At 46.2% G+C, this 16,588-nt stretch overlaps 2 protein-coding genes across 2 annotated transcripts; both read left to right on the forward strand.

Moving 5' to 3' along the window:
• The first annotated feature begins 2,464 nt into the window (after window positions 1-2,464).
• On the forward strand, window positions 2,465-6,719 carry LOC140125977 (E3 ubiquitin/ISG15 ligase TRIM25-like). Its single transcript, XM_072144990.1, has 3 exons — window positions 2,465-3,999; window positions 4,405-4,419; window positions 4,465-6,719. Exons 1-3 carry the CDS (start codon window positions 3,087-3,089, stop codon window positions 5,127-5,129), a joined length of 1,593 nt encoding a protein of 530 aa, XP_072001091.1. The 5' UTR covers window positions 2,465-3,086; the 3' UTR covers window positions 5,130-6,719.
• A 2,353-nt stretch (window positions 6,720-9,072) lies between these two features.
• LOC140125979 (E3 ubiquitin/ISG15 ligase TRIM25-like) lies at window positions 9,073-11,298 on the forward strand. The gene has a single exon (XM_072144992.1). The coding sequence runs from the start codon at window positions 9,271-9,273 to the stop codon at window positions 10,930-10,932; it is 1,662 nt and encodes a 553-aa protein (XP_072001093.1). The 5' UTR covers window positions 9,073-9,270; the 3' UTR covers window positions 10,933-11,298.
• Window positions 11,299-16,588: the final 5,290 nt, after the last annotated feature.

The raw sequence follows: 16,588 nt of genomic DNA on the forward strand, positions 1-16,588 counted from the left end.
TGATCTAGACAGGATCCACCCATATTCGGATTTGTTCTGACAATCAGGGGTCTGGACAGGAGAAGGAAGAATCGAAGAGCTGTACTTCTTGCAACGTTACCAACGTGTCTGCCGCTTTCATCCTATACTTCCCCCTTTAAAGATTTCCCCTTCTCTATTTTGACTGCACCCATTGAGCCCTAAAAAAGAGAAGCCTCCCTCCTGTGGCTACCTCTCCTAAGGTAATTAAACTCCAGTCAACCTGCCCGTTGTTCTAAACAAAATCTATTAATATGTGAACTGTGACAAACGGACCTTGAATGAGACCTAGAAGATAAAAAAAAAAAACACTGTTCTTATAAAGAAAATGGACAATACAGAGTCTTGCCTAAGAAAATACATAGTTGACGACTTTCAGGAACTATGAGTATAAGATTACCTACAATGACATGAAACTCAGGACTATAACGTCTTTATTTAAGATCCATTAAAACACATTGGACAGTGTGAATAGTCGGTTTAGGTAAGAAACCTACGCGTTTTGGCTATGTCTTAAGCCATGCCATGAATGAGACCTAAGACCTAGCCGAAACGCGTAGGTTTCTTACCTACACCGACTATTCACACTGTCCAATGTGTATTAATGGATGTTAAATAAAGAAGTTTGATTTTACTTGGACGTGCCACGACAATCTACTTTGATCTGTTTTACATGTGATGCCAGACGTCGGTGAGCAGTCCTACGGAGATCCCATCTCTACGGAGAAACCAGTGTATCTGAGACTCCTCCACTTCACCCTTACGTTCAGGAATATAATAGCTGCACTGGTTTATATGTGGATTTCCTTTTCTAGACCGTTGCTGAGAGGCCCCGCCTGAACGCTCCACAACAAAAGATATTGTCCAAATATTTGATGTACTTACTGCTTGCCCGTTACCAGATCAACAACTATCTCTGCTCTGTAATGTACAAGACTGTTCAAAAGTTTCATAATAATATAAAATGGGGAATTAATTTAATTTTTATTAAAAGTTTGGGGTCACCCAGGCAATTTTATGTTTTCCATGAAAACTCATACTTTTATTTTCCAACTGAGTTGCAAAATGAATAGAAAATATAGTCCAGACATGAAACAATTTTCTCCTACAAATTTTGCTTTCAATAAAGAATCTTCCCTTTTGGTCTCTTGCTGTGGCAATCTGGAGAAATTTTACCCCATGCTTTCAGAAGCTCCTCCCACAAGTTGGATCGGCTTGACGGGCACTTTTTGCGTACCATACGGTCAAGCTGATCCAACAGCTCAATGGGGTTGAGATCTGGCGACCGGACCACTCCATTACAGATGGATACTAGCTGCTGCTTCTTGCCTAAATAGTTCATGCATAATTTGGTGGTGTTAAATTCTCCCACTTTGCCAGCACCAAAGCAACCCCAGACCATCACATGACCTCCACCATGCTTGACAGACCGCATCAGGCATCTTCCAGCATCTTTGTGTCTCACAAATGTTCTTCTGTGTGATCCATAACTTAGATTTGTCTGTACATAACACATTTTTCCAATCTTCCTCTGTCCAATTTCTGTGTTCTTTTGCTCATATTAATCTTTTCCTTTTTATTAGCCAGTCTCAAAAATGGCTTTTTCTTTGCCATCCTCCTCACTGTAGAGGTTGACACTGGCGTTTCACAGGTACTATTAAATAAAGCTGCTAGTTGAGGAACTGTGAGGCGTTGGCTTCTCAAACTAGAGTCTGTAATGTAATGTTGCTTAGTTGTGCAGCGGGGCATCCCACTTTTTAACTCTGGCTAGAGCCTGTTGGTTTTCTCCTCTGAAGGGAGCAGTACACACCGTTCTATGTAATCTTCAGTTTCTTGGCAATTTGATCCGATCCTCCTCTGGGCAGCCCCGAGGTCTGCCAAGTGCCCCGGGGCTGCCTGATGTTCTTGATAGTCAGACCCCCCTGTTAGTTAAAGGGAATCTACTTTCTAAGAGAGAAAGCAGCAGCATCCGGTTTTTCAATAACTCAGGATGCAGCCGATGCAGAAATAAAGTTTAATGCTTAGATATGCAAATTAATTTCTAAGGTTACGGGGGCCACAGAGTAGCCTAAAACAGCTCCAGAGCCGAAGGCTACTCTAAGCCCCCAGAAGCTACTACTGACCCGCCTCTACCTGCTCCGACCTGTCTCTGGCAGCATTTGAACTGCACAAGTGCAGTAGCTTGCGGCCAGACAAATGGGAGCTACCGCGCATGCGCAGAGCTTCCCAGTGGCAGGGGATTTGCTGACAGCTAGCAACTGCACTTGCTTTTAGCTCAAATGATGTCGGAGATGTGCCGGAGCAAGTAGAAGCAGGTCAGTAGTGGCTACTGGGGGCGTGGAGTAGCCTTCACCCCTGGAGCTGTCTCCGGCTACTCCACACCCCCAATAGTCATAAAATGGATTTGCATATTGAAGCATTAAACTTTATTTCTGCAGCAGCTGCATCCATGAATTAGTGAATGATGGGATGCAACTGCTGGCCAGACAGGGAATCTACTGTGGGGAATCTAAGCCTTGGGGTCATTATGTAGCTGGGGGGTAGGGCCCCAGACTTTCCATAAGGACTTTCTTTAGATTTTTTTTTTTTTTTACTTTATTGAAGATAAATCTTTGAATTATCTGTTGGAGACAGATGTACATTGGCAAGTGCAGATGGAGGGATATATGTAATGTAATCAGGTGAAATTTGGCTGGCGGTCTGGGGGACATCTGATGTATGCCAGTCAGGGAGCCATAGGTGAATTATGTCTCACAGGGCATGATTGAGTGCAATGACACTTACTAGATGAAGCTGCCCCCCCCCCTTGTGACCAGTTTAAGTAAGTTTTTCCATATGAAAAGCTTATAACTTGACTTTTCAGCAACAGCATCTGCTGCGTTCCCTTTCGATTTCTCAAAATGCCAATCTCCATTTTATAATTTGCTTTTAAATCTATTTGTCTTAGAGGTCGATTACCTTCTGCGTCTGATATACTTGTCAAACATTTCTCTCGGACATGCCCAACCTTGCCCTCTGATAACAATGAATCACATCTCTGAGTCTTACTTACTTTCCAACTCTTCACTATGTTGTCAGCGATGGCATCTGCTGGTCTTGGTAAGGAGCTGGAATGTTCCATCTGTCTGAGCCTCTACACGGATCCTGTAACCCTGAGATGTGGACACAACTTCTGCCGGGTCTGTATTGAGCAGGTCCTGAATACACAAGACGGGTCTGGAGTTTATTCCTGTCCTGAGTGTAGAACAGAGTTTCAGGAGCGTCCAGGACTGCAGAGGAACATAACTCTACGTAATGTAGTGGAGAACTTCCTGTCTACTCAACCACTACAGCAGGAAGAGGTCACTGGGATCTTCTGCACTTACTGCATTCACTCTCCTGTACCTGCTGTGAAATCTTGTCTAATGTGTGAGGCTTCTCTGTGTGATGATCATCTAAGGGTTCACAGCAAGGAACCAGAACACATCCTCATAGATCCCAGCACTTCCCTGGAGAACAGGAAATGTCCTGTCCATAAGAAGATCCTGGAATATTACTGCACAGAGGATGCGGCTTGTATCTGTGTGTCCTGCTGCCTGATTGGAGAACATCAGGGACATAAATTGGAATCTCTGGAAAAGGCCTCTGAGATAAAGAAGAAGAAACTGAGTGCTATTTTACAAAACTTGTTCATCAATAGACAGACAGCTGTTGAAAGTGTCGAGAGTCTGGAGGAATGGTGGAGAAAAGCTCAAGAGAAAGCATCTGGAGAAGCTGAGAGAGTCACTGCCCTGTTTATAGACATTCGGAGACGTCTGGACGACCTGGAGAAGAGGATCCTGAGGGAGATCTCCAGGCAGGAGATGGAAGTCTCATTGCCACTGTCTGCTCTGATCCATAAGTTGGAGATGAAGAAGATCGACCTGTCCAGGAAGATGAAGGACATTGAGGAGCTGTGTAACATGACTGATCCACTGACTGTGTTACAGGAACCAGACACAGGTGACTTGTGTGATCCTGAGGAGGGGGGAGGTGATGGGGACACAGGTGGACATGATGGAGGTGATGAGGACACAGGAGGACATGATGGAGGTGATGAGGACACAGGAGGACATGATGGAGGTGATGGGGACACAGGGGGACATGATGGACGTGAGGAGGACACAGGAGGACATGATGGAGGTGATGAGGACACAGGGGAATATGATGGAGGTGATGAGGACACAGGGGAATATGATGGAGGTGATGAGGACACAGGGGAATATGATGGGGGGGATGAGGACACAGGGGAATATGATGGGGGGGATGAGGACACAGGGGAATATGATGGGGGGGATGAGGACACAGGGGGACATGATGGAGGTGATGAGGACACAGGAGGACATGATGGAGGTGATGGGGACACAGGGGAACATGATGGAGGTGATCAAGGAACAGTTGAATTGTGTTATCCTAAGGAGGAAGAAGGTTATAAGACCACAGGGGAAAAGGATGGAAGTGACCGTGAAGTGGGTATGAAGCTGATCTCGGATATATCACATACATTATCTGATTTAATAAAAGCTGTATACACAAACTATGTCCAGGACTCTCCGGCCATATCACTGGACATAAACACAGCTGCTAATAATCTCCTTATATCAGACGACCTAAAAACAGCAACTTGGACATCAACAAACCAGAAGCGTCCAGAATCGGCAGAGAGATTCCAGGATTGTCAGGTGATGAGCAGCCGGGGATTTACCTCCGGACGACATTACTGGGATGTGGAGATCAGTGGATCGGTAGAGTGGAGGGTGGGGATGTGTTACCCCAGTATAGAGCGGACAGGACGTTCATATATTGGAAATAATAACAAATCCTGGTGTTTATACAGAGATCGGTTGTATAATAATCAGTATTCAGTGAGACATAATAGTCAGAAAACTCGGTTACCTCACCAGATCTCCAGTCATAGGGTCAGGATCTATGTGGATTACGAGGCGGGGCAGTTGTTCTTCTATGAGCTGTGTGACCCCATCAGACCGTTAGTCACCATTATGACCACCTTCACCGAGCCCCTTCATGCTGTAATATTTGTTTGGGGAGGTTCTATAAAGATATTAGAAGGGGCAGGGAACTGGAACAAATAATCATTAGAAAGAAATGGCCAGTGACACAGCAGTATAGGGAAGATCTCACACATGACTGTGTGTATATGACATGAATAAGAACCTGTGTATTTCTTGGACAATCTGTCTCTTCAAATCCCATCTCCATGACTTTTCGAGAGCTGCATCAGTTCTCTGGATTGCACTGCCCTGGCAATTCGATCGCTGTCCTGGCTGAATCTCCAACACACAAGCATGTCAGGCTAAGCCAATCAGAGCTATGGAGTGGGCAATGGGAGAAACCCCTCATTTCTATTGTTTCAACCCATGACTAAGGTATCATTCTGTAATGTCTGATGGTGCCTTTGATTTGTAATACCACATGCTGGCACTAAATAAACAAAAATCTATGCATCCCGAAATGGTGTAATTGAAAAAATAGCTCATTCTGTAAAGAAAAAAAAAAAAATCTTCTCTGAACTAAAAAAAATAAAAAAGACTTGTAAACTATGTTAGTGTTGTGGTCTACACACTGACCACTAGTGGACACTATTTTAGACTTTGAAGAATTGTGTTGCCTGGACAAGCACACTGTCTGATTATATAGCAGTGATGGCTAACCTATGGCACTGGTGCCAGAGGTGGCACTCGGAGCCCTTTCTGTGGGCACTCAGGCCATCACCAGAGAGGACTCCAGGTATCTTCCTGCAGTCCCAGACTGCCCAGGACTTGGTGTGCACAGAGGTATTTTAAAGTGACAGCTCTACCTGGGACTATTTTTTGCTTTGTTGGTGTCCTCAGGGAGCTGGTATCAATGAAAACTGTGACAGAGAAGGAAGTATAAATCACAAATTAAAATTTCTGTGTTGGCACTTTGTGATAAATAAGCGGGTCTTTGTTGTAGTTTGGGCACTCGACCTCTAAAAGGTTTGCCATCACTGTTATATAGTGTTATAAATACTATACACACCTATATAGATAGATGTTGGCAACCAGATACACTCACCATAGATCTTGTTGTTTTGGGGCTCTTCGAGGCAGGATATGGGTGGAGCGCTGTAAACCAGAAGTTTACATCTGGGGAAGTAAAGTGCTTCTGATGTGATGTGATGTGACTGGCACACGCCCCGGGGAACTTTTGTGTCCATTTTCACAAAATCCATTTGGCTGTATGGCTCGGTGGGACCAGTTCCGTGAGTGCCGCTCCGCTCTATCTTTTTTCACTATAAAACTCTCTGCCGCAGGATGTTGTGATGGATTCTACTTTTGTACATTGCGTAGTAAAATGAGCCATAGACCTATGGCAGTATATCAATGCTTTATATTCTTTTCTTCATTGTATCAACACTTCTTCTGATATAAGCATAACGAGCATGTAGCATATGTAATAAAAATAGTTCTTAAAATGTTACCAGTCCTGTGTAGTTTCCTTTGGAATGGTATCAATATTCACTGTCGCAGGTGCCCCTGCAAACCCTTGTTCCGGGTCGCAGGAACACCTGTGTGCCTCCCTGTGCCCCCTGAGCTTGGCAGCATCTCTCATCTTGCCACACTCCAGCGACCATCTCCTCATTCCGGCGTGCGCCCCCGCCTCCTAGAGTGCGCATGCACCGGCCGTACCCTTCCTGTGTCCCCTGCCGGATCTTTGTGCTTCTTTGCCTCGTAGAAAGTTCTGCTCATTGCCCTGTGCGTTTATCCTGATTTCCCGTTGTGACCTCTATTCCGTTCTTGACTTCGCTTCTGTGCTGCCTGACCTGACCGTGGACTATTTCCATATTTGGGATCGTGTCCAAGTGTACCCCAATTTTTTTTTACATTTTTCTCTTGTAATAGATCAGCGTCATACCTAGAAATGAAAATGGGTGACTTTTTATTTTTTAAATTTTTTTTCTTTCTTCTCGCGGCATGTCCAACACTTTCAAACCTACCTTTTTCTATCTCCTCAGTAGGGTACCCTTGTTCGGAAAATGTGTCACCATTTTATACATATGTATCTTATACTCTTCATACTGCTACCAATGCGATGAGCCCTAACAAATTGTCCTTTCAGGATTTGCCGGGCATGATGGCTATCAAACTTTAAGCATATTATTGCGATCTGATGGTTTTGAAATACAAGTTGGTAGTGAATCTATTGATTTCCTCGACGTCTAAATAATGAATCACATTGTAGTCCTTCTTAATACAAAACGTAATTAGTGGATGACATTCCAAAAATAAATCCATAATAATATCTTTGCCATGTCACAATATCTATCTTAAAGGCACAATCCTGTACAAAAATACTTTCAAAATGGGACATAAGAAAAAACTTTCACCAAACCGAAAATAATTGTTATTCAAAACTTGATCGAGTAGACACATTAAAAATTGAATAGTCCTATTATCAAGAGCAGGATCCATCCATGCTTCACTTACCGCCAAAGTAATATTTATATTTTTGTTGTATAATTTGGGGGGTGCCCAAGAGGAGCCTGGATGTATTTCTTGAGGGCTTAAATGTCAAAGGTTACAGGAACAAGAAAATCGGGTTGATGTGATGTTCATCCATGAAGTTTTTCTGACATATTAGGGCTTCAGAATTTTCCCCTACTATGAGTCGATTGGCATCAGCCTGTAGATATTTTTTAATTTCCTCTGGATCAACAATGTAGGATTATACACTCACCGGCCACTTTATTAGGTACACCATGCTAGTAACGGGTTGGACCCCCTTTTGCCTTCAGAACTGCCTCAATTCTTCGTGGCATAGATACAACAAGGTGCTGGAAGCTCCTCAGAGATTTTGCTCCATAGTGACATGATGGCATCACACAGTTGCCGCAGATTTGTCGGCTGCACATCCATGATGCGAATCTCCCGTTCCACCACATCCCAAAGATGCTCTATTGGATTGAGATCTGGTGACTGTGGAGCCATTTGTGTCCAGTGACCTCATTGTCATGTTCAAGAAACCAGTCTGAGATGATTCCAGCTTTATGACATGGCGCATTATCCTGCTGAAAGTAGCCATCAGATGTTACAGGGTACATTGTGCTCATAAAGGGATGGACATGGTCAGCAACAATACTCAGGTAGGCTGTGGCGTTGTACCAAGGGGCCCAAAGACACCATGACACCACCACCACCAGCCTGACCCGCTGACACAAGGCAGGCTGGATCCATGACACCACCACCACCAGCCTGACCCGCTGATACAAGGCAGGATGGATCCATGCTTTCATGTTGTTGACGCCAAATTCTGACCCTACTATCCGAATGTCGCAGCAGAAATCGAGACTCATCAGACCAGGCAACGTTTTTCCAATCTTCTACTGTCCAATTTCGATGAGCTTGTGCAAATTGTAGGCTCAGTTTCCTGTTCTTAGCTGAAAGGAGTGGCACCCTGTGTGGTCTTCTGCTGCTGTAGCCCATCTGCCTCAAAGTTGGACGTACTGTGCGCTCAGAGATGCTCTTCTGCCTACCTTGGTTGTAATGGGTAGCGATTTGAGTCACTGTTGCCTTTCTATCAGCTCGAACCAGTCTGCCCATTCTTCTCTGACCTCTGGCATCAACAAGGCATTTCCGCCCACAGAACTGCCGCTCGCTGGATGTTTTTTCTTTTTCGGACCATTCTCTGTAAACCCTAGAGATGGTTGTGCGTGAAAATCCCAGTAGATCAGCAGTTTCTGAAATACTCAGACCAGCCCTTCTGGCACCAACAACCATCCCACGTTCAAAGGCCACAAATCACCTTTCTTCCCCATACTGATGCTCGGTTTGAACTGCAGGAGATTGTCTTGACCATGTCTGCCGCCATGTGATTGGCTGATTAGAAATTAAGTGTTAACGAGCAGTTGGACAGGTGTAACTAATAAAGTGGCCGGTGAGTGTAGGTGGGACTTGATGTACCCGAGTCTTTTTTTTTTTTAACCTCATCTACTATAAAACTATGACTAATTCGATGACTTGTTCCATGTATACACAAGAAAATAATCGACTAAAAAGTGTTACTACTTTCCCAACCACAGCCTGTAATACAATTTACAATGAGTCTTTCCTTCTTTCCGTTCATTTTTTTTTCTCCAATAAGAGGTTTTCTAAAATAGATGACACTTTGCCCGCCCTTGTCACAAGCCTTGGCCTCGCCCTGTGGGATAAATGTGAAGACATTTACTTTCATTTCTTCCTTCTGCTCTCAGCGATGGCGTCTGCAGATCTGAGGAAGGAGCTTGAATGCTCCATCTGTCTGAGCCTCTACACGGATCCTGTAACCCTGAGATGTGGACACAACTTCTGCCGGGACTGTATTGATCAGGTCCTGAATACACAGGACGAGTCTGGAGTTTATTCCTGTCCTGAATGTAGAGAAGAGTTTCAGGAGCGTCCAGCACCGAAGAGGAACATAACTCTGTGTAATGTAGTGGAGAGTATTCTTTCTGCTCAGCCACCACAGGAGGAGACCAAGATCTTCTGCACTTACTGTGTGGACTCTCCTGTACCTGCTGCTAAATCCTGTCTACAATGTGAGGCTTCTCTGTGTGAGAAACATCTGAAAGTCCACAGCAAGGGACCAGAACACGTCCTGACTGATCCCAGCACTTCCCTGGAGAACCGGAAATGTCCTGTCCATAAGAAGATCCTGGAATATTACTGCACGGAGGACGCGGCTTGTATCTGTGTGTCCTGCAGTCTGGCCGGAGAACATCGGGGACACCAGGTGGAGATGCTGGATGAGGCCTCTGAGAAGAAAAAGAAGAGATTACAAGACGTTGTGCAGAAACTAAATGCAGCGAGAATGGAGACCGAGAAAAGAGTCCAGAGTCTAAAGAAGCGCAGGAGAAAAGCTGAAGACAAAGCATCTGGAAATGCCGAGAGAGTCACCACCTTGATTGCAGACATTCGGGGATGGCTGGACAATCTGGAGAAGAGGATCCTGAGTAAGATCTCCAGGCAGAAGATGCAGGTGTCATATTGTTTGTCTGCTCTGATCCAGAAGCTGGAGATACAGAAGGACGAGCTGTCCAGGAAGATGACGGACATTGAGGAGCTGTGTAACATGACTGATCCACTGACTGTGTTACAGGAACCAGACACAGGTGACTTGTGTGATCCTGAGGAGGGGGGAGGCGATGGGGACACAGGGGGACATGATGGAGGTGATGAGGACACAGGGGGACATGATGGAGGTGATGAGGACACAGGAGGACATGATGGAGGTGATCGGGGGGGAGGTAATGACAGTGTGAAGGAAATTGCACAACTGTCACGCATATTATCTGATGTAATACGAGGTGTGAATGTGACCTTCTATGTCCAGGATCCTGCAGAAATATTACTGGATGTAAACACGGCTGCTAATAGTCTCCTTATATCGGACGACCTGAAAACTGCAACCGCTCTTCGAATACAGAAGAATCGTCCAGAAACAGCAGAGAGATTCCTGGATTATTTGCAGGTGATGAGCAGCCGAGGATTTACCTCAGGACGACATTACTGGGATGTGGAGATTAGTAGCTCAACGTTGTGGAGTGTGGGGATGTGTTACCCCAGTATAGCCAGGATGGGGCATCAGTCATTAAATGGAGGTAACAACAAGTCTTGGGCTTTGTGGAGAAACCAAACTGGTGATTCTAGATGTCACATTAGCCATTATGGTCAAGTGGACAGGTTACTTTACGATATTTCCAGCACTGATGAAGTCCGGATCTGTCTGGATTACGAGGCGGGGGAGTTGTCCTTCTATGAGCTGTGTGACCCCATAACACACTTACACACCTTCACCACCACCTTCACCGAGCCCCTTCATGCTTTGTTGTCTGTATATGATGGCTCTTTGAAGATATTGGAGGAGAGCAGCAACTGAGGGAAATCCTTATCCTAGACTTGGTTATAGATATCGGGGGCAGATTGGGGTCGGGATGTAGTGATATTGTGGCAGGAATATTGGAACCACAAATAAGAGATTTGTCAAAGTTTTTACTTCACTATGTACAATACAACTCAAGTATGAGAGATGTGGGTTGGGGTTAGTGGATGGGGAAGCTTTGAGATGGAGACCATTTAGAGGCGTTTAGTTACCAATTTTAACGGCTCTGTAACTTACCCCATTAAAATTTGAACTCAATCAGAATCTTCTGCAGACGTGTCATGGAATATGATCACCACCGTTTATAAATCATGACATTTTATTCATTGTAAATAATCGTTTGGAATAATGTTTTTGGTTAAATAAAACACAAAGATGAATAAAATGAGTCTTCGTTGGGTTGTTTTGTGTGAATGGAGAAGTTGATCCTGTCTGGTTGGGTCTGTAGGTGATAAGGTAATAAGTAGTGATATGGCAGGAAGCACAAAACATGACATAGTACATAAACCACCTACAACTACAACAATAGCTCAATGCCAAGACCCCAGAGGTCCTGGATGACAATGGTAACATTCCACAGTAGAACCTTCAGATAAATGTGGACACCTTGATCAAGACGTTGGGGTTAGCGTAAAGCCTCCTCACTGCTCCATTTCAGAGTCCATCCCCTCTCACTGTACTTATAGACTAAACACCATGGCTGTATGTATGTACGGAACATTGCATTTTTAGGTTACAGCAAATTAGATCATGGTCACAACCTGAGAGGAACCAAAAGCAGCATGTGTAGGGCAGCAACACTTTTTTTTTCATTTGACCACTTGGCGACGGTAGTAGTAAAGCGTCCATACCTTATGTCAAACCGCCCACTTCCTGAAAGTGACAGGTACCACGCCCCCTTTGATTCAGAAGTACACGCCCCTTTGATTTAGTCTTATTTCTCTCCCTTTTTTATGGGGTTTCTATAATGTGAGGGTGCAGGGTTGTTGTAATGTGTGGGTGCCTGGAGGTTGTGCAGAGTGAACCCCCCCTTTTATGTGATCCGTACCAGATTCATATTATATTGGGTGTCACACATAGTTTAATTTAACTTTAATTGGGCGGGTATAACATTTTATATACAATGTTTAATCATAGATACATTGCCAAAAATGAAACAGACGCCTCAAAGTTTAACGTTTTATTGAGCAAAAAAATGTATACAGCAAAGAATAATAAAAATGTATAAAAATTCAGACAATTGCATTAATCTGATACAAAAACAATGAGGCGGCGCTCTGTATGTTATGTGTTGCGTTGTATGGCATGTGTAATGTATGGGTGCAGAGTGAACCCCCTTTTATCTAATGCAGTGTTCTGAATTGAAGTATAAATTGAATTCAAGTATAAATTTAAATTACATTGTGTGTGATCTTGGTTTATATTATCTTGGATGTAACACATAGTTTAACCATATATACTCGAGTATAAGCCGAGTTTTTCAGCACAAAAAAATTGCTGAAAAACCCAAATTCGGCTTATACTTGAGTCAAACAAAAATCGACTAAAGAAAAAAAATCAAAACTCACCTTTCCGGAGGCCCCCTCGGGTCTCCTGTGCGATCCATCGGTCAGCGGCATGTCCGTGTGATGTCATAGGCACTGACATCAGCCGCCGCTGCATTAGTATTGTGTGTTCCGGCAACTGGCAGACACTGTGCGCTGTGCGCTTCATGGACCTGCCGCTGACCGACGGATCGCACAGGAGACCCGAGGGGGCCGCGGGAAAGGTGAGTTTGATTTTTTTTTTTTTTTTTTTTTAATCAACGGGGCGGAGGTCCGGGTCCATAACGGGGCACAGGGGCTGGCAGGCTGTATACCGGGGCACAGGGGCTGGCAGGCTGTATACCGGGGCACAGGGGCTGGCAGGCTGTATACCGGGGCACAGGGCCTGGCAGGCTGTATACCGGGGCACAGGGGCTGGCAGGCTGTATACCGGGGCACAGGGGCAGGCTGGCTGTATACCGGGGCACAGGGGCTGGCAGGCTGTATACCGGGGCACAGGGCCTGGCAGGCTGTATACCGGGGCACAGGGGCTGGCAGGCTGTATACCGGGGCACAGGGGCAGGCTGGCTGTATACCGGGGCACAGGGGCTGGCAGGCTGTATACTGGGGCACAGGGGCTGGCAGGCTATGTACTGGAGCACAGGAGCTGGCAGGCCGTATACCGGGGCACAGGGGCTGGCAGGCTGTATACCGGGGCACAGGGGCTGGCTGGCTGTATACTGGGGCACAGGGGCTGGCTGGCTGTATACTGGGGCACAGGGGCTGGCAGGCTGTATACTGGGGCACAGGGGCTGGCAGGCTGTATACTGGGGCATAGGGGCTGGCTGGCTATATACAGGGGCTGGCAGGCTATATACAGGGGCTGGCAGTCTGTATACCGTGGCACAAAGGCTGGCAGGCTATATACAGAGGCTGGCAGGCTATATAGCAGGGCACAGGGGCTGGCTGTATACTGGGGCACAGGGCCTGGCAGGCTGTATACCGGGGCACAGGGGCTGGCTGGCTGTATACTGGGGCACAGGGGCTGGCAGGCTGTATACCGGGGCGCAGGGGCTGGCTGGCTGTATACTGGGGCATAGGGGCTGGCTGGCTGTATACTGGGGCATAGGGGCTGGCTGGCTGTATACTGGGGCACAGGGGCTGGCTGTCTGTATACCGGGGCACAGGGGCTGGCTGTCTGTATACCGGGGCACAGGGGCTGGCTGTCTGTATACCGGGGCACAGGGGCTGGCTGTCTGTATACCGGGGCACAGGGGCTGGCAGGCTGTATACCGGGGCACAGGGGCTGGCAGGCTGTATACCGGGGCACAGGGGTTGGCTGGCTGTATACCGGGGCACAGGGGCTGGCTGGCTGTATACCGGGGCACAGGGGCTGGCAGGCTGTATACCGGGGCACAGGGGCTGGCAGGCTGTATACCGGGGCAGGGGCAGGCAGGGTATATACTGGGGGGCAGGGGCTACTACTAGATACTACTGGATGGGGACAATGCAATATTATCCTGATTCTCCATTCTGTACAAGGTCTGGATAGGAGCCTGTGAGAGGCGCAATAAGTCTAGAATCTAAGGCTCGCTGTGTCCTTATATTCTGTTCTCAGCTGATAAGACCCCATTAGCGCTGCCCCGACATGAATTACACTGTATGATGCAATATGAGGCATCAGAACAGAAAAAACAGAAGTTACGTGAAGGCTGAAGCGCTAAGATAAGGGATAACCTGTCAGGAAGTACCTGGCAGGATATACTATTTACCCAAAAAACTGAAGTTTAACTACATTCACCCAATATGCTACATCAGCAGGTCTACAACTAGTAGAGACCAGTGCATTACAGAGGTAACCACACAATAAGGGGACACCCCCCCCCCCTGTGTTCTCCCCATTGGGGTGGATGAAATAGTCCGTCCTCTGCGTGCAGGAGGGAAGGATTCGGATGGTTCAGTCAGTGACACTTTTATGTCTTCCAGGTTCTCTTGTGTAGGTGAATTACCCTGTAGGGGGGATATTTAGTTCAGCCATTGGCAGTAATACGTCCCATCCAGTAGGTATCGTGTTATTTAGCAGACTGTGATTGAGTCTTATTACGTATCAGATCTCTCCAAATTCTGTGCCATGCGCATCTGGAAAGGACATCAATCACAGGTAAAATATATTCCAGCCCATCATTCCTTACACCGAGCCCCCTGACTGCGATACAGAACTTTAATAGGTTTATTCAAAGATTTCTCAAACTCCTCACCAGAATCTCCAGGATGGGGGCCGCCATCTTTTAAAAAAGAAATGTTTGGCCCTAGATAACTTTGTCCAGACCCCTACGAGTCGTATGTAGTAATAACTTATACCCCCCCCCCCCCCCCCCGCTAACTTTTTATACTCAGCAAGTAGCTCTGACATGTCCTTTATTTCATTGCGAGGGAACGTCCTAAGATCCGGCTGTAAGTTCCTATTCATACAAGGTTTTATGGGTTGTGTAGATAGAAAGGTTGTAGTAATAGATGACGGCCGGACTTCTGATGATGAGAAGATAAAAGCCGAGCGGCGCGGGAAGAAAAAGTAATATAGATACAGAAAACTTTTTGGATGCGAAGATGTACAACTAATGTAATAACATCTGTGATCATTAGACGCGTCTATAACTACGTTTTCAGTGCGATCCGGGAAATTGAAACCTAAAACTGGACTTAGGCGTCGCTGAACCTGACGCAGAAGATGTAATGAAGCGACCGAAAACTCTAGAAGATCATTACCTGCAATCCCTGAAGCGCCAGAAGATAAACCCTACAAAGATACCGAGGGTAAAGCCGCACTTTATAGACCCAAACAAAACTAAACACATCTCAGTTACCTACAGAAAAACTACAGTGCTCTGTAGAAATGTAGGATTGCATGAGCCGCGCGATGTCCGTCATTAACCCCTCTGACAGAATACGCAATCCATAAAACCTTGTATGAATAGGAACTTACAGCCGGATCTTAGGACGTTCCCTCGCAATGAAATAAAGGACATGTCAGAGCTACTTGCTGAGTATAAAAAGTTAGCGGGGGTGTGGGGGGGGTATAAGTTATCACTACATACGACTCGTAGGGGTCTGAACAAAGTTATCTAGGGCCAAACATTTCTTTTTTAAAAGATGGCGGCGCCCATCCTGGAGATTCTGGTGAGGAGTTTGAGAAATCTTTGAATAAACCTATTAAAGTTCTGTATCGCAGTCAGGGGGCTCGGTGTAAGGAAATGATGGGCTGGAATATATTTTACCTGTGATTGATGTCCTTTCCAGATACGCATGGTACAGCATTTGGAGAGCTCTGATACGCAATAAGACTCACAGGGGGTCATTTACTAAGGGCCCGATTCACGTTTTCCCGACATGTTACCCGAATATTTCCGATTTGCGCCGATTTCCCCTGTATTGCCCCGGGATTTTGGTGCACGCGATCGGATTGTGGCGCATCGGCGCCGGCATGCACGCGACGGAAATCCGGGGGTGTGGCCGAACGAAAACCCGACGTATTCGGAAAAACCGCCGCATTTAAAAACGGAAAATGTGTCGCTCGGGACGCGCTTACCTTCACTCAGCCGACCTCGGTGAATTCCGGCGCGTTCCGATGCTTTTTCAGCGCAGCAGCGCCACCTGGTGGACGGCGGAGGAACTACCTTATTAAATCCCGGCCGGACCAGAATCCAGCGCAGAGAACGCGCCGCTGGATCGCGAATGGACCGGGTAAGTAAATCTGCCCCACAGTCTGCTAAATAACACGATACCTACTGTATGGGACGTATATCTGCCAATGGCTGAACTAAATATCCCCCCTACAGGGTAATTCACCTACACGAGAGAATCTGGAAGACATAAAAGTGTCACTGACTGAACCATCCGAATCCTTCCCTCCTGCACGCAGAGGACGGACTATTTCATCCACCCCAATGGGGAGAACACGGGGGGGGGGGTCCCCTTATTGTGTGGTTACCTCTGTAATGCACTGGTCTCTACTAGTTGTAGACCTGCTGATGTAGCATATTGGCTAAATGTAGTTAAACATCAGTGTTTTTGGGTAAATAGTATATCCTGCCAGGTACTTCCTGACAGGTTATCCCTTATCTTAGCGCTTC

This window comes from Engystomops pustulosus, chromosome 4, assembly GCF_040894005.1.
Source record: "Engystomops pustulosus chromosome 4, aEngPut4.maternal, whole genome shotgun sequence".
NCBI lineage: Eukaryota > Metazoa > Chordata > Amphibia > Anura > Leptodactylidae > Engystomops > Engystomops pustulosus.